This window comes from Ochotona curzoniae, unplaced genomic scaffold (genome assembly GCF_017591425.1).
Source record: "Ochotona curzoniae isolate NIBS_2020 unplaced genomic scaffold, NIBS_Ocur_1.0 contig_21, whole genome shotgun sequence".
NCBI lineage: Eukaryota > Metazoa > Chordata > Mammalia > Lagomorpha > Ochotonidae > Ochotona > Ochotona curzoniae.
Genome location: NW_024465322.1, coordinates 393,342 through 409,965, shown reverse-complemented (window position 1 = coordinate 409,965; position 16,624 = coordinate 393,342). Strand labels below are relative to the sequence as shown.

Sequence of the window (16,624 nt, the reverse complement as noted above, 5' to 3'; positions counted from 1 at the left end):
TGGAGTACTAAGAGGAAAATCGGGAGGGAACCAGCTAGCGTCAGCTTCTTCCAGTGTTAATCCCCCAAAGCATTATGGGCATCAAGATCATTCTATAATGCTTCTTGGTTCCCATTTTCAGTCTTTGGAATGGAGAGAATGCACAGCTGTTAACCTCACTTGAAATTGTTCTTACTATTGGCCTTCATTCCTAAGCTTCCAAAATGCCTTCCATACAACTTCACATTCTAGAAGGACGTGGTCGGAGTTAAAAATTGCATGCAAGATTGCTTGTCTATTTGAGCTTAAAAGCAAATCAGAAACTGTTCACTATGTCAGAAACTCATAAATTCACGGACGGTAGTGATAATTAGTCAGCGACAACAACAACAAAATAAGGTAGGTTCTTGCAAAAAAAAAAAAAAAAACCAGTTCCTTCCTGAAAGATTTTCAAGTTTTTCTTCACTAGCCATTTGATGAAGGCAGAACAATGATACAGCAGTTATTTTCGGAACTGTCGTGAGCAATAAAAATGTTAAAATAAAAAAAAAATCTACCCAGACACACATTTGAATCAAATACTTATTAAAATACCCATTACTAAAAATAAAAAAAGCCCGTTTCTTGTTTCTATACCGAGTTTTTCTCTAAAGTCAATAAGGGATATGTACTCTATAGAAGACAAAATAATGTGACTTTGAATTTGAAGGTTCTAATGAGGAAAGCAGATTTGTCTCTATGTTTTTTCTAGGAACGAGTGTCGCAGAAATTTCATTTTCCTTTATGTGTCTTCAAATAAAGAAACTTATGCTCCCGACATTCTACCAAACATTTTGTCTCCTGACGCTCACTTGCCCTGTTTGATTTGTTATGTCAATATCTTCATGAACTGGTACTTAAATTACCATCCATTACATGTATTAGCTCTAAGAATACAGTAAGATATAAAGTTATCATTATTTTGATGCTACTTCTGCTCATCCAGGCAATAAAATCAACACCTCCGTCAGAATTCCAGAATTCCATCCCAAAATATTTTCATTTACAGGTTAGGGTTTTGGCTTCTTAGTATTTAATCTTGTTATTTATATATCTAGTGCAGTGATCAAAGGAAAATAAAGAATGTATTTCACCGTCTTAGGTGTTCACGCGTTGAATATTCCCCTCTCCCTCTTGGCATGGGCTTTCAATGTGAATCATCTTGAATGATGTAAAATGGTGACTATCATGGTTTGAAATCATTTGTGCTATGCGTGTGGATGAAAAGTAGAAAAGCAACTCATCCATGGGTAATTAGATAACTAGTTTTAAGTAATATTTTCAAATAGTCAGCTCCAATTTTGGGGGGTTCCGCCACTTCTCTTTAGCTTGTAGTTCCTTGCTTCTTAGACCTCCCCTAGAGATGAATGCTGTCAGCCCAGGAGCCCAGGATGCCTGACTGTCCAGCATCCCCTCTCCTCACCCTGTGTTTCCAGCCTTCCCCTGCCCAGGAGCCCAGGACACCTGACTGTCCAGCATCCCCCCTCCTCACCCTGTGTTTCCAGCCTTCCCCTGCCCAGGAGCCCAGGACACCTGACTGTCCAGCATCCACCCCTCTCATCCTGTATTTCCAGCCTTCCCCTGCCCAGGAGCCCAGGACACCTGACTGTCCAGCGTCCACCCCCCTCATCCTGTGTTTCCAGCCTTCCCCTGCCCAGGAGCCCAGGACACCTGACTGTCCAGCATCCCCCCTCCTCACCCTGTGTTTCCAGCCTTCCCCTGCCCAGGAGCCCAGGACACCTGACTGTCCAGCGTCCACCCCCCTCATCCTGTGTTTCTAGCCTTCCCCTGCCCAGGAGCCCAGGATGCCTGACTGTCCAGCATCCACCCCTCTCATCCTGTATTTCCAGCCTTCCCCTGCCCAGGAGCCCAGGACACCTGACTGTCCAGCGTCCACCTCCCTCATCCTGTATTTCCAGTCTTCTCCTGCCTGTTGCTGCTTCTCTTCCTCCAGGAGCACTCGCTTGCCTTCCACTCTTCCTCAGATCTTGCTCCCCCTTGCGATTTGATCAACCTACATAATGAAAATAATTTTGTCATGCCCATGGTAAAATCATTCTCATTTTAAAAAACTAAGTTTCAGGGATGCTGTTGAAGTAAAGGCATCAGAGAAATTGTATTTCAGGCATCTTGATATGTTAATAATTAGACTCTCTCTTCTTAATATTCTCAACTGAGTCATGGTAATACATGTGCTGCTGGTTAGATTGTCTGACTCTGGCATAGCCACTCTGAAGTCTTGCTTCTTAGTTAGATTGACCAACAGCTCTTAGTATTCATAGAAGATGAAATGAACATCTCTGTGCCCAGAGGGACATACCAAAGTCCAAAGTACAGATAGTTCAGTACATCATTAGTGGAGTCACTACTGGAACTCAAAGGGGAGTACCCCTCAGAACCGCATAGTGGGTTGACCTTCAGCATGAAGAATTTGCCCCTGCCTCATCTTTACTGCAGCTACATTTCCATGATGGACTGCAGTCACTACAGCCAGTATTTTAAAATGTGTATGTAGTCATTCTAGGAAGACACAAAATCTCTCAAAAACCAAAAATTCAGAAGAGCATCATGAGCTTCAACCAGCACAAAACAGGCAGGCCCTGACCCTCAAGAAAATGCGTCCATCCTCAAAAGTTGAAATAATACGATCAATTCTCTCAAATCTAGGTGAATGTACTGTGTTCACACATCAGTTTCACTGCTTTTTTTTTTTTTAATTTTGTGCTAATCAGGGTTTTATTTTTAAACTGTTTTGATCTTTGTTTTTGCGCAAACATGTGGAAGTGAGGAATGCAAATTCTGTCTTTATGAACCAAAAATAGGCAGTGTTAAAAAAAAAGAATTTGGCACCAAATGAGTTCATTCTGATTTCTCGTAGAATTTTTCCTTTACTCCCCTTATGGGCCCCTAAACCCATCCATTCCAGAAAGAAGGCTAATATCTTCATGCAAACACAAAAACAAAAACAGAACCTCTCTAACCAGAAGTGATCATATTCTTCGATCAAAAGAAGACACTGATTTGCTATAATTTTTGATATCCAACCATTTCCCCACTCCCAATAATCCAGCCACTCCCAGCTCAGTCCCAAACTGCCACTTGCCCAGGACAGCCGCTCCCACAGAGTGAAGTTTTGCAAGGCAATACATGCACGAGGAACTCTTGTTAGGTGCTGCAAATGGGCGATATTGAAAATAGTTCCCAGCACAGCAAACGCTCTGTGGAAGTAACTTGAGGAACTCATAAGCGCAATTCCTTCATGTAGCTTACTGATTCATTCTGTCATCACCCACCCTCTCCAGTCTGTCCCAACCCTCCCTCTGCCCCCAGGGTGATAAGTATTTTTATCTGCCCTCTCGTTACAAGTTTCTGAATCTGACGCTCATGCCTGAATTTGTGGCATTAAACAACATATCAGGAATTTCCAAACTACACATGAAATTTAAGTTAGCGAACCTAATTTGGAAGTTTAAAAAGAGCTTTCATTTGTTTTTGGCTTGAATATTGCTTTAAAATAACTTTAAACAAAGAGCAACATGATTTCAGTGGCTGGTGTCATTATCTGAAATAAAAGAGCCCAGTTTCAACCAACCCAACTTGTCCTGGAAAAGAAAAATTCCAGGAATTTACAAATACAAAGGGAGAATTATTTAGGTATCAGGATGATTTGAACATCCTGTCTCCTGTTTCTGTTCAGATTCCCTAGCATGCAACTCAACCCCAGAGGGAGAAAAAAACTTTTGCTGACTCTCTCTATAACTCCTGCTTGATCCACATTTTATGTCCATTCAAGCTGAAATCTGCTGAAACGCTTAAGGAAAAAAAATACACATATAGTCCTGGAGGGACCAGTTTGCTATCCTTGATAGAAACGCCTACAGATATCCAGACAGACTTGCACAGGGCTCTCTCTGCCCAGCATTGCACTGAAAACTCATGATGGTTTTTCTTCATCTCAAATCACTGGCTTTCTGAAAGAAAGATCTTATAGGTAAAAGCCAAACTATATAGCCACCTCAAACGATTTGTCAAACTCTTAGTGTGAAGTAGGCACTAAGTAAAAGCAGTTGTTTTTATTGAAGCAAATTTTAAAAATAAAATAATAAGAATAAAATGAAGGAGAAGGGTTAGGAATCACAGATAAGACTCTGCTAAAAGGTTTTGAAATTTGCTAGTTCTATATTTTCTTGTCATCCAACCGTCAACTGTTTGATTGCTCACCCATATACAGGAGTGGCTATCTGAATGACTATCTTGTTCTACAGGGATGTGATAAAATGAGGAAATGGGTGACAAAGACTTAAAGCAACCTAAGAACTACTTGAATGCTGAGTGTTCCTTTTCAGAAAGCAGATGAGACTACAATAGCTCCATGGTGAAGTGTGAAACGCAAAAACTCTTATCCAAAGAGTTAACTTATTCCTAGTACTTCTGCAGTTAATGACCTAGGATGTGCCATCTCTAACCAGTTTCTCCTCTCATGCTTTCAACAGATTTGCTTTGCATTTCACATACATTGTAATCCTCTATCATGTTTGTGATTAGATGTTTATCAACTTACTGTATTTAATTACCAGTGTAATAGGAAAATAATATACTTAGAAAATTGAGCACTGGTCAGCCAACAGTAAAAGTCAACAACAGCAACAACAAAATCATGCTCAATTACAGTGGCTTCCTTTTGATTGTGATTTTAGCAAAGAGTGACAATTCTATCATAGCCCTTTAAATATCTAAGAATATTTATTAGAAAAAAATAAAGAATTTTAACACAAATCTTAGGAACTACATCTAGGTAAAGTATTATAGAGTAATACTTAAATCATGATTATTAGACAATAAGATGTGAAATAAGGCAAGAATTTGAGGAATCTACCGTATAGAATTCATGAAATATTTCAGGGAAGAGATTGAGTCACATGAAGAAATTAATAGAAATTACTGGATGGAAGAAGAGATGAGAGGTGGAATATTAATATTCTTCAAAAAGCACGAGTAAGTCTAACAGGAAAAAGGCAGTTGTACTTTGGCGATAAGGTGTAAACTGGGTAGGCAATCACACAGAGCATTGGGCTAACTCCTAAGTGCTTTTCTTCCTTCATTGCATGGCTAATAGGAGAGACAGCTCAGTGGTCTGCAGTCTACTGTTAAAGACACCGTCACCTTCCAAATCCCTGATTCATTGAAAGAAGCAAATGCTTGCATTACATGTTTCCAATAGGAAAGCACAGGCTTGATAATAAGAATAGGCTTAATCTGGTTGTAAACACAGAATAATGAAAACAAGTATTTTAGGGCAGGATCATATTTAAGGCACCGAGCAGCTATTTTTATTTTTAAAGAAAATTTGTATGTGTTTCAATGATTTATTACTGTAATTACTTTTACTATAATTAATTTTTATTTATTACTATCCTGCTGGATTCTTTTTAATACCAGGGGCATATTTTTGGGGGGGCAGGAACCCCACAAAAGCTTGGGACTTGTTTAGAACAGATATAAGTGTGCTCTGTTTTCTGAAAATTTCTATGGGATCAAGGTTAAGAGTGTTCTCCAAAGGAAAGGGGTACACATTCTAACTTCCCCCATCCAGAAATCTGAAAAGATTACAAACTATATAAGGAATGGAAGAGACAAAGGAAGTGTTCCCTATGGCCGCCCAATCCCATTATTTATTTACATTTTAATGGTTTTATTTGGTAATAATTTTCCATCTATCTTTTAACGAATCCAACATGGGCTTTGTTCCGCTCGCAAATGTTCTATCATTGCAGCTCTTCCTACCACTGGAGCAATAATTCGACTCAACTACAAGGCATCGAATGAGAAATAAAAAAACTGACACACTCGTTTTGAACTGAATCATATAACAATGGCTCAGAACCCAGGAGTTTATGAATGAAATAAAGATACTTTATTTATTACACAGGCACTTGAATAGTCACATGCCCAACACGTCTGTTACACTTAACAACTATGGAACACGAGTGGAAAATGTCTGCTTGCAGGATCAAGAGACAGTTTTCACCATGTGAGGGTGAATGGGCGCATTAACAATTTTTTCCTTTACTTTCCTCTAAAAATTGCCAAAATCCACTGAATTTTTTTTTTAAAGTTACACGTAAAATAAAATGTAACACAGACTGATCTATATTCCAACTGGCACGCTGATTGGAAATGTAAGGAAGTTAAACTTTTATAACAATGCCACATATTTAGAGTCATGCTTGAACAAATGAGGTTAGTCACATGCATTCCATTCTGCAGTATGAATTCTGTTAATCTCGTCCCAACAAAAGTCAAGGGATGCCGATGCATAGAAAAATACAAATCACTGTCATCAATAGGTTACGGGATTGATCTCGAGACTTACACGGTGTTGATGAACTCCTAAAGTGCCATGCCCACAAAAGCACATTAAAAAGTGGATAAACACATCCTATCAGACAATTGCTAAGAGTTAAAGATGAGAGAGCTTTAAATGCGGGGAATGTTCTTGCTGTGTGCTTTGAACGGGGTCTTTCTGCTCACCTCCTTCTGGCTTGGCTGGCCCATCAGACAGCACCTTCCTGAGGGCTAGCTGGCTTTGGTCTTGATTGCCATTGGCTGGTGGAGGCAGATGATCAGACAGAGTTCTTTGAATGGAGAGGACTCCTGCTATGCTGTGTCTGTGCTGCTTCCTGGCCTGATCAGACTGACCGCTTTTATGTGCTGCTGTGGCAGTGTGGATGAAATGGAAACCCAGAGGATGTATCCTCAGATGGAACCAGCTTCAATGATAGTCATGCAAACAGAAGGATTCTTTGGCTCTATTCAAAATAAGTTGTGTTCTCAAATGCCAAGATGACATCACATGCAGAGCACTAAAGGGGTTTAAAACTGGCTGTTTCTTTGGAAATGACCACTGGGGAGATGAGGAGAGCAACCCTCTCTCTCTGCCACCTACCTAATCATACCTCTTACACGTTCAGAGTGCATCTGTACTTTTCAAATTTATTAAGTTTGTACATGATGATATCGACTGGCTACAGTTTCACCAATGAAATAATAACACAGCAGTGAAGCATATGAACTGTTATATGTTGATATATCTATAGCACATCTTGATTTCCAAGGGATAAGAAAAGAATTACCTGCAAATTACCTGTTTGCTACAAAGTGCCATCCAAGAGAATGGACCCAATTGTGCTCCTTAATGAGGTTCGTTACATGACCTCGTCGCATATACTTATGCATATATCAATATTGTGTGTCTCTTGAGATGATAAGAACTGTGATTTACTTCACAGAATTTTCAAAATACCAGGATGCTCTACCCATGGGAATCTACAGTGTTTCACATACATAATTTGCTAGTGATCTTAACAAGGGCTTAAGATATCTTTTTCCACTATGTCACTATAAGTTACATTACCCTTATGCCTAAAATTTTGGAGTATTTTTGGGTGTCTAATCTCTACTGTGCTCTAAATACTTCTGTGTGTGTGTGTGTGTGTGTGTGTGTGTGTGTGTGTGTGTGTGTGTATGTACTTGTTGCAACATGTGGGGCGTTGGCAGCCATTTGTGCTTACAATTCCCATAATCCTAAAATATTGAAGCACACACACACAAAAAGGACGTACAACATTGCTTTGCCTGCAAACATCATAGACACAGCTATCAAATAATATGAGCCAGGTTGGAAGGAGGGTGGAAACAAAGGAGAAACAGCCAGTTTTATTGCAGTCTACGTAAACAAAGAAACAAATAAATAAATGAGGAAGAGCATACGCGTGTATTGAAACCGTTCGTACACGGACAAAAAGGACAGAGAACAACGTGAACGAAAGATGCCAAACAGAGAATGCAAAGGAAGGACAGCAGGAAAGAAAGGCAACAGATGAACGTTAAGCTGCCATGCTGAGGAAGTTATTTGCGTCTTTTACTTGGTTGAATGCGGAGTTGTTGCACGGCGGCTTCTGCAGCGGCTATGGCAGCCCCTGCGTCTTCCAGGTGGGTCTGGGTGACACTGGTCTTGCTTTGACTGCGGGATGGTCCGTGAGAGCGGAGATGGCCTTCAGAGGAAGACTTGGAGCTCCCAGGACTACTGTGAGATTTCTCAATGGTGGGAACCTGCATGTCTGGTTACAAAAGGTGTAAAATGTGAATTAGGATCGCTCCCACTGCAAAAGGTTGACATGCACATCATTGGAAAGCATACACAAATTTGCAACAACGTTCTGTCTATAGCTTATTAATGCAACTGCTCCCCATGAAGTAATATAATTATATATTTGGGAATCATGGTTGGGAAAAAAAGGCAAAGAGGCAACAGTTTTGACAAGACATACGTTTGTAAAAAAAAAAAAAGTATGTTCCAGCTAGCAGCTAAGCAACGAACCTATCAATTTCTGGTTTCACCAAGCAATGTTGACAATTCTAACAGAGCTCAGGAAAGAGGCCACGAGCCTACATTGCTACAGGAGTTTTAAGCAAAGACAATGCATTCTGGGATGAAGTGGTGCGAGTCACTTTAACATACGGCATATTAAACATGAAGATTGTAGAGTCATTGCTTCAAGCACCGTTAGAGAATATGTAGCTCACATGGTTTTTTTAAGTGTCACAGGGAGATCTTAAGCTACCCATCTCACGGTGCGTTAAGTAGGGTGGCACTGGGAGGTTCCGTTGAATCCAGAAGTGATCTGCAAACTCATTCATAGATAGGGACTAGTGGTTGGCCCAGTGATGACGCCAGTATCCCGCACTGGACTGGCTAGTTTTGATGTCTGGTTCCTGATTCTGAGACCAGCTTTCTGCCACCCAGGTAGAAGACTTGTATGTAATTCCTGGCTTTCAGTTTTGGCTTCACCCAGACTTGGTCCGTGTGGGCACTGGGGGGTAAACGAGCGTAAGGGAACACACACACAGATGCCTCTTTGTCTTGCACTCTCTTCTTCTTCTTTCTGTGATTTGCCTCTCAAATCAAAAGTATTAAACAATGACATAAATGATAATAAATGTCCCCTTTTCTAGCCAATAGTTCACCATCTCATTTCCCGAGCCTATTGGACGTGGCTTTATTTTTTCATCTCCTAGAACACCTACACTTGCAACCCACTTACCTTCTTACGCACAGCAGAACACATTTCATTTTGATGTATTTTCTTAGAAGAGGAGGCAAGGAAGCAACACTGTAGTTCAATCTAATCCTATACTTAACATGTATAAATATTTCAATATGTCTAGAGGAGAAAACATATGGTTATCTCTTGCAGGCAGTAACTGTTTCGGATGTAGATTAATGGTACTTGTAGGAAAATTGGCAAGGAACTTCCCAAAGCAAAAGTTCCTTCAAATAAAATGCTTTTTACCTTGCCAGGCAAATTTTTGACACTGCTATTTAAACAATCGCAATAATTCCTAAAGCACTTCCTTGACTCCAACATCTAGGAAACAGTAACAACGAAAAAGTTAACACGAACTAAATACTTCAAAAGAGAAGCAAATTGCACATAGCCGTTGTTTTGACACTGAGAAGCCATTCTCGATAAAAGTAAAAACCAGGACGCTCAATGAGACTTATCGGTAGAGGACCGTATTAAAAAATCAGAGTCAAACTGTAAGAAGCAGTAAACCTAAGTGATATTGACGGTTACGTCTGATCAATAAATTAATTGGTGATTTTAATTTGTTCTCCATGAAAAACACAAATGCATGTTCCACAAGCTCCTCCATTCTCCAGGCTGTTCTTTCAGGGTCTGTGTTAAATCCCCACCTGGAAGAAGACACTGAGTGAGGAAACGGACAAAACACCTTTCCTACCTTTGGATGGGTCAGGGAAGACCCCGTGGCTTCTACTCTTGATGACAGATGGCTTCGGCGACTGCTGGCTGCTCTGACCGCTGTGGGACCTGCCATGATCAATGCTTTCCGTTTGCTCTTTGAGAGCATACCACCTGGGAGTGTTATCGAGGTGAGATGTGCTGGCTAAGTCAATCAATACCTGGGCAAAAAGTGCAACAGATCCATTAAATGCATGGATTAAGCTTTAATTCAGACATCACTTTTTTTCAGTGATTTAAAATCTATTCAGGAAGGGATATGCATCAAAGTATCCAATATGATCCTTAAGGAGAATGACACTGTCTTCCCGATTTTTCTTCGCCCATGAAATTGGACACAATGTACATATTAGATGTTTAGTAAATGTTTCATTTAACTGAACCGTATGACGATTTTTTTTAAGATTTATTTATTTTTATTGGAAAGTTAGAAATACAGAAAGGAAGAGTGAGAGAGAAGAACTTCCATCTGCTGATTCACTCCCCAAGTGGCTACAATGGCTGGAGCTGAGCCAATCCAGGCTACCGGTACATGCATTGGCGCCCATATGGGATCCTGGCGCATGCAAAGTGAGCATTTCAGCCACTAGACTACTGTGCCAGGCCGGACATAAAACATTTTTTAATAAACATTATAGTCAAAGGCTTATTGGTACCAGGTAAAGAGTTCAACAAACAAAAACTGAAAGAACCATAGTGGCGGGAAAATAGAGCAGGTGCATTCAATAATCAAGGGAAAAGACTTGACTCATCTAAAGTAAATTTAAAAATAGGAAACAAACGATGCCTTCATTATTAACAGAATAATCTAGATGTCATGCGAGTAGATGGTACGGCATGTCAATCTTTCCATAAAGCCAAATTTTTGCAGTTACTAATTTAAGAACCAAAGTCGGCTTTGTTATCACTTATTATATAAGTGATAAAAAAATAATATCCAATTTTATAGATGTCCCAGTAAAAAATTATTTTTTATGAGTTCATTATCCTTGGGATGGTGGATTTTTTTTTTTCTCAAAGAAATAAAATCTACAGAGAGAAAGAGAGACAGAGAAAGATTTTCTGTCCTTTGTTTCACTCCCAAAATGACCACAATGGCTGCAGCGGAGTCAATCTGAAGCCAGGAACCAGGAGCTTCTTCTGGGAAGAAGGGTGCAGAGTCCCCAGAGTCCCAACGGTTTGGGCCATATCCCAGTTTCCCAGAGAATGTGCTGGATGGGAACTGGAGCAGTCATGACATGAACTGGCACTCATATTGGATCATGGCAGTTGCGAGGCCAGGTTTTAGCCACTGACCCATTGCGCTGGGACTGAAAATTTGTTTTTTATATTTGTTCTATAACTTCTACTTTAAGCAAAGAGCAGTTTATGGATTTCATGAATAGGTTATTTCGGTTTCCTCCAAGTCTATATAAAATGATGTTATTCTATTTTGAATGTTGCTTCTTAAAATATTTGGAAAGTCCCAACAATTTTATGATATAACAAATTTGATGATGCAAACCTCATTTGGACTCTCGGCATACTTACTCTTGCAAAGTAACTATAAAATGCACCAAATGGCAGAGTGAAAATTGTTTCTCAAATTGATGTTTATCTACTCATAGGGTATAGGAAATAAACTCCACCTCCTTAGAATTTTACTCAATAAAGGCTGTCTTGCAAGCTAGAGAAAGTGGCTTTGCTCCGTACTTGAGGCTACTGGTGACTAGCAGTGGCAGCAGACGGGAGAGGAAACCAACAGCTTACCTCCCCAAGGAAGTCATTGGAAGAAAATTTGTCATAATCCCAAACTGTCACCTCCAGTGTCTTCTTCTTCAGCTGCAGTTCAAACAAAAATGACATTAACCTTATTTTTTATTCCATGATGAATTTTCTTACACTCCTAAAATTGACTAATTTATTCATACTTACATGATTGCTTTCCAATAATGGAAAAATACTTGTATGGAAAAAAATGTGTGTTTATAGTCATTAGGCTGTCAAATTTCAATCATGATTTCACAGTCTAGTGCTTGAACATAAGGAACCTCACAATTTCAAGGGAAGAATCTAGAAATACTTTTTAAATGCAAGAAATTTATATATTGCAAAATGCCAATAAAGATAGCAAGTGGATTTAAATAAAGATCATAGATTATAATTTATATAGTCAATGTCATAACCAAATTTCTCATAATCTGTTAGAAGACAAATTAAAACCCTTACTTTGAAAAACAAGTCATTTTAAAATAAACTGTTCAGCATGTATGTATCCTCCTGTTTATTTGTATTCTTTATGAATTCAACCTCATCAGCTATTGATTTTGTTACTGGTAATCATGAAAGCTCATAAAACATATTTTTTCTAAAACATATTGATGTAATTTTTGCATTGACAGGCTGATAGTGGTAATTTTTCATACAAGCCATCATTCTCTATAAGGTTTAGCCACATATTGCCAGATTCTTAACCTTCAATTTAAACTAAAAAAAAAAAAAAAATGGGATATCTCAAGGAGCCTTTAATTGTTGGGCTAAACACCTTATCCTGGCTACTATTTTTGGCATGTGTTTTACCAGCTTCATTTGATTTGTTTAGCAAAATTGCTTCAGATGCCAAGTGCCAATAATTTAACCACAGGCAGACTTCTGTTAGCTTCATACAGTGTCTAAAAACGGAATGACCACGCACCTGCTCCATGGAAATGCTTTTGTAAATCACTGTCTGGTTCCACTCAGGATTAAGACTTTTCTGAACATATTTAGTCCTTCTCTTGTATTCAGCACTGAAGTGGAAGAGAAGAAAGCGTTATCTGGAATATTTACCTTGACTGATGACTTCATAGACAAACCGAAAGACTTGCTGGTTTTTAAATAACATATCTGATTTTAAATCACTAAACAATCATTTCCTCCTCATCATACCTTAAATCTTCTTTTAGGTTGAATGCACAATAACAATTTAGGAATATGTTGGATGCCTTCAGTGTTATTTCTCCTCATGAGATTTTTTTTTTGCCCCATGAAAAGGCCTTGTGGTTATTCTACCTTCAATTTGAGAAATCTTGAATGTAGGGAGCGAATTCATGAACTATATGGTCACATCAGTCTTGTCCTTTAAACAATAAATTAATCTTTAACGGCCAACAGTTTTGTGTCTAATGATGTCAGGAAAGCGAAATGGACTTTCAGCTTAGTTTTTCTATAAGAATTAGTAATGATTATACTGAATGGGAAAAAAAAAGGTTGAAGAATGACTGTTGCTATGGCTGAAATTCATTACCTAATTTTTAAAGTGTATTCTGACATTCTTGGTCAAGGATGATATTTAATGTAGTTATAAGGCAGTTTTAAAGAATCATATATTCTTAGCTCATGCCAATAGCTTATGTTATAATTGACAGACTGAATAAAAATCTTTCCATATGCATTATAGCTAAGAGCATTTGATTTAATCCCTGAGTTTTTTATTCTCACTACACAAGTTAGAAGTTATATTCTACATATTTAAAAACAACTTATTTCTCAAACCTTTCCTAATTAAGCTTGGCAAAACATCTATAGAGAACATCAGCCAGCTGTCTAGGCTGGAATTGGACTCCCGCTGTCTGCTATTAGCAAATGGCAGAGGCAAAGGTTTTCTCTCTGACATGTTTTTCTACACTCTCTGGATAGCCTTCTGTCCTGAGTCCTAGGCAATATTTCCCCTATGGGCTTCAGAGTCCTGACAATCTATGTCGGAAGGTCCTGACTTTGGTTTGTGTTTAAGGAATTGGGTCCACATGCTTGTAATCTGTAGTTCTAGTCCAAGCTACATTCAGAGGAACCATGTTCCTGGCCACAAGGATGATCTTAACCTAGAATGACCTTATCCCCCAGCCACTAATTCATCTATTCATTATGGTTGAAAGCTGTTGGGAGTCAAACTCCAGTTCATCGCCCACTTTTAGAGACCCCTAGAGCCACATACTGCCTTTCTCTCTCTGGTTTTATTCTCTGACCAGACAGATGCAAGGGTGATACATCCCAGCATCGCCTAATGTCATCACCCCAGCAATCCGAGTTCTGGGGACAGTGAAGGAGGGGTGTCAACAATATATCCCCAACTGCCTCTACTCCCTCCAGTACTGCAAGGAGAGCTTGAAGTAAATGAGTGTGAGCTTTCGGATTTCTGAGAGCTTCAGGCTAAGTTTGACTAAGAAGCTCAGTTGTCATGTCTCATGAACGCTATTGTTAGCAGGACCAGTGGGCCAGGATTTGAACCCCTGAAAGTAACGACACAAATGGAACATTTTTTAGGTAAGTTTGTCAATATCTAGTGAAGTTGAAGTTAACAAATATACTTCTTTCTTTCCCACTTTTACCCTGGAAAAATTCTCTAACTTCTAAACAAGAAAATTGTTTGGAAAGCTTCATTTAGACTGGATAGAATGTATTCATTTAATGAAAGAGCATCAGTTGAAATGAATTAAATGCATCTTGATCATTCAAAGTAGAAATTCAAAGAGCTTATTGGTTTTTAATATAAAACCAAAATAATGTGCAACAATATATAACTTTTAAAAACATGTATATATCTGGTCTATGTTAATATCAAAAGAAAACTTGGGGAAGATTAATGTCAAATTTGATTTAATGGTCATATTAGGTGGATAGATAAGTAGTTTCCAGGGGTACCTGTAAAATATCTTTTATTAAAACCACCTGAAGTAAACATTTGTATAGCAAAATGCTGAATTTTGATAAAAGCAGAAAGCAGACACATGAGTATTTTTACAGCGTATTCCATACTACTCATTATGTTTGAAATATTTTATAACAAAAATTTAAGCTTTTTGGTAAACTATATGCCTTTTCTGTTCTTATTTTTGGTAAAGGGAGACATGAAAACCTAGGATGAACCCTCTTAAGTTAAAAAAAAACTTTGGTCGCAATCTTATCATGATAATTTCTACACAGGCAGGTATACTTGCGGTGGGGAAACACATAGAATATGGATGTTTGTTTTTTTTTTATTTGTTTTTGTTTTTGTTTTAGGTAAAAAAAAACTGAAGCTTAGTGGAACGGACAGGAACTAAGAAAATGAATCAAACACAGGAAATCTGACTACAAACTCAACTGAAGAGGGCTCATCAGAAAATGTGGCTGCTTTCTTACTTGCAGGCTGTGTTAGCTGGCGTGCCTGATATTATCATCTTTATCATCCAAAGTTCTCAAGGTAATGATATACCCAATATATATAATGTGCACATGCATTTTTAAAGGAGTAAGCCACTTTTTCATTTAGAATGATGTTTCCTGATAATTACAGAACAATTAGGGAAGGTTATTATAAATATTTACTTTTGCCTAGATACATTCAGGAATAATCTAAATTGCATAAAGATTGAGGTGGTCTTAGCAGGCTAATTTTATTACTGCCTTTTCTTCTCCAGTTGTCCAGGTTATAGAAGCATCCACTGCCTTTAAGATGGAGGAACACACCTGCTGCCCCAGTTCTGCCTGGCCTTTGCAAACCTGAATGAAATTCTTTGCTTTCTTTGCACTCCGACTTCATGATAAGCCAGAATAGGCCAGAGGGACATTCCTTTAAACATGTTCTTTCTCACTAAAAGGCTCTGATGATCCTGTGTTAGTCCAATGGGTTGTGCTTTCATTGAACACAATTCTAACAGCTGCACTCAAATCTGTAGATTTACAAAATGAAGGTGGCCAAGTCACCAGGAACATTGGTGCATGAGCAAAGCATTGCTGAGAGCAAGTTCATCCCGTTTCCTTCCTTGCGCTGGCGAAAACACTGCACTACAGTTCCTCATAGGAACGTTGCATTAATGATATTATAATATATTTAATATCTATACGAGAAAAGACAATTCATCTGGATGAGTCAAATGCCTACCAGATAGCTCACAATAGTTAGGACAGAGGACTTAGAATGCATTCTCACTAAAAACATCATAAATGTTTAATACTCTGATTTGATCTTTACTAAGTATTTGCATGAATTAAAGTATCACCTTGCATGTCGTAAAAAGGCACTAATAGTGCCTCAATCTATAAAGTATACCATTTTCCCCTTTAAGTTGTTACTGATTTTTTCTCCATTTATTTTCATTGGCCATTCTGTCATAGACAGATGTGCTTTCAAGTCAGTCGGAGAAAATAATATAAAATTCATTTATTTCCTTCTGAATCAACAGAAGAAAACCCAGTCCTCAATGTCTTGCTATATTAATTTAAAAACAAAACAAAAAAACCCAGAGAATACAACTTCTTCCTTTCATTTATCTTCATAGAATATGAAATAGCTAAATTATTGAAGACATTCGTTTATTTGATTTTCTTTTACTGCTCTTTCTGAGAATGCAAGAGGACTTCAAAAATTTAGTGGCAGGCTTGCCATGGTAGCCTAGTGGCTGAACTCCTCGCGTTGTATACCTGGGATCCCCTGTGGGCGCCGATTCTAATCCCGGCTGCTCCACTTCCCATCCAGCTCCCTGCTTGTGAACTGGGAAAGCAGTTGAGGACGGCCCAAAGCCTTGGGACCCTGCACCCGTGTGGGAGATCTGGAGGAGACTTCTGGCTCCTGGCTTCAGATTGGTTCAGCTCTGGCTGTTGCGGCCACTCAGGGGAGTGAACCAGTGGACAGAAGATCTTTCTCTCTCCTTCTCTCCGTAAATCTACTTTACACTAAAACTAAATAAATCTTTTTAAAAAATTAGTGGCAAGATAGAATGAAAAAAATAAATGAATTTTGATACACAAGGTTTGAAATCCCTGTTTATTTGTAATGTGCATTT

The 16,624-nt window shown here is 38.7% G+C and overlaps 1 protein-coding gene across 1 annotated transcript in view; it reads right to left on the bottom strand.

The window, feature by feature from the left end:
- PCLO (piccolo presynaptic cytomatrix protein) overlaps positions 1-16,624 on the bottom strand; it is a 334,110-nt gene that overhangs the window by 47,063 nt on the left and 270,423 nt on the right. The window contains exons 17-20 of the mRNA XM_040970975.1: positions 12,517-12,610; positions 11,592-11,663; positions 9,823-10,003; positions 7,944-8,138 (exon numbers count right to left, since the gene is read on the bottom strand). Of these exons, the coding sequence (XP_040826909.1) occupies positions 7,944-8,138; positions 9,823-10,003; positions 11,592-11,663; positions 12,517-12,610 (542 nt within the window). The remainder of the gene's footprint in view (positions 1-7,943; positions 8,139-9,822; positions 10,004-11,591; positions 11,664-12,516; positions 12,611-16,624) is intronic.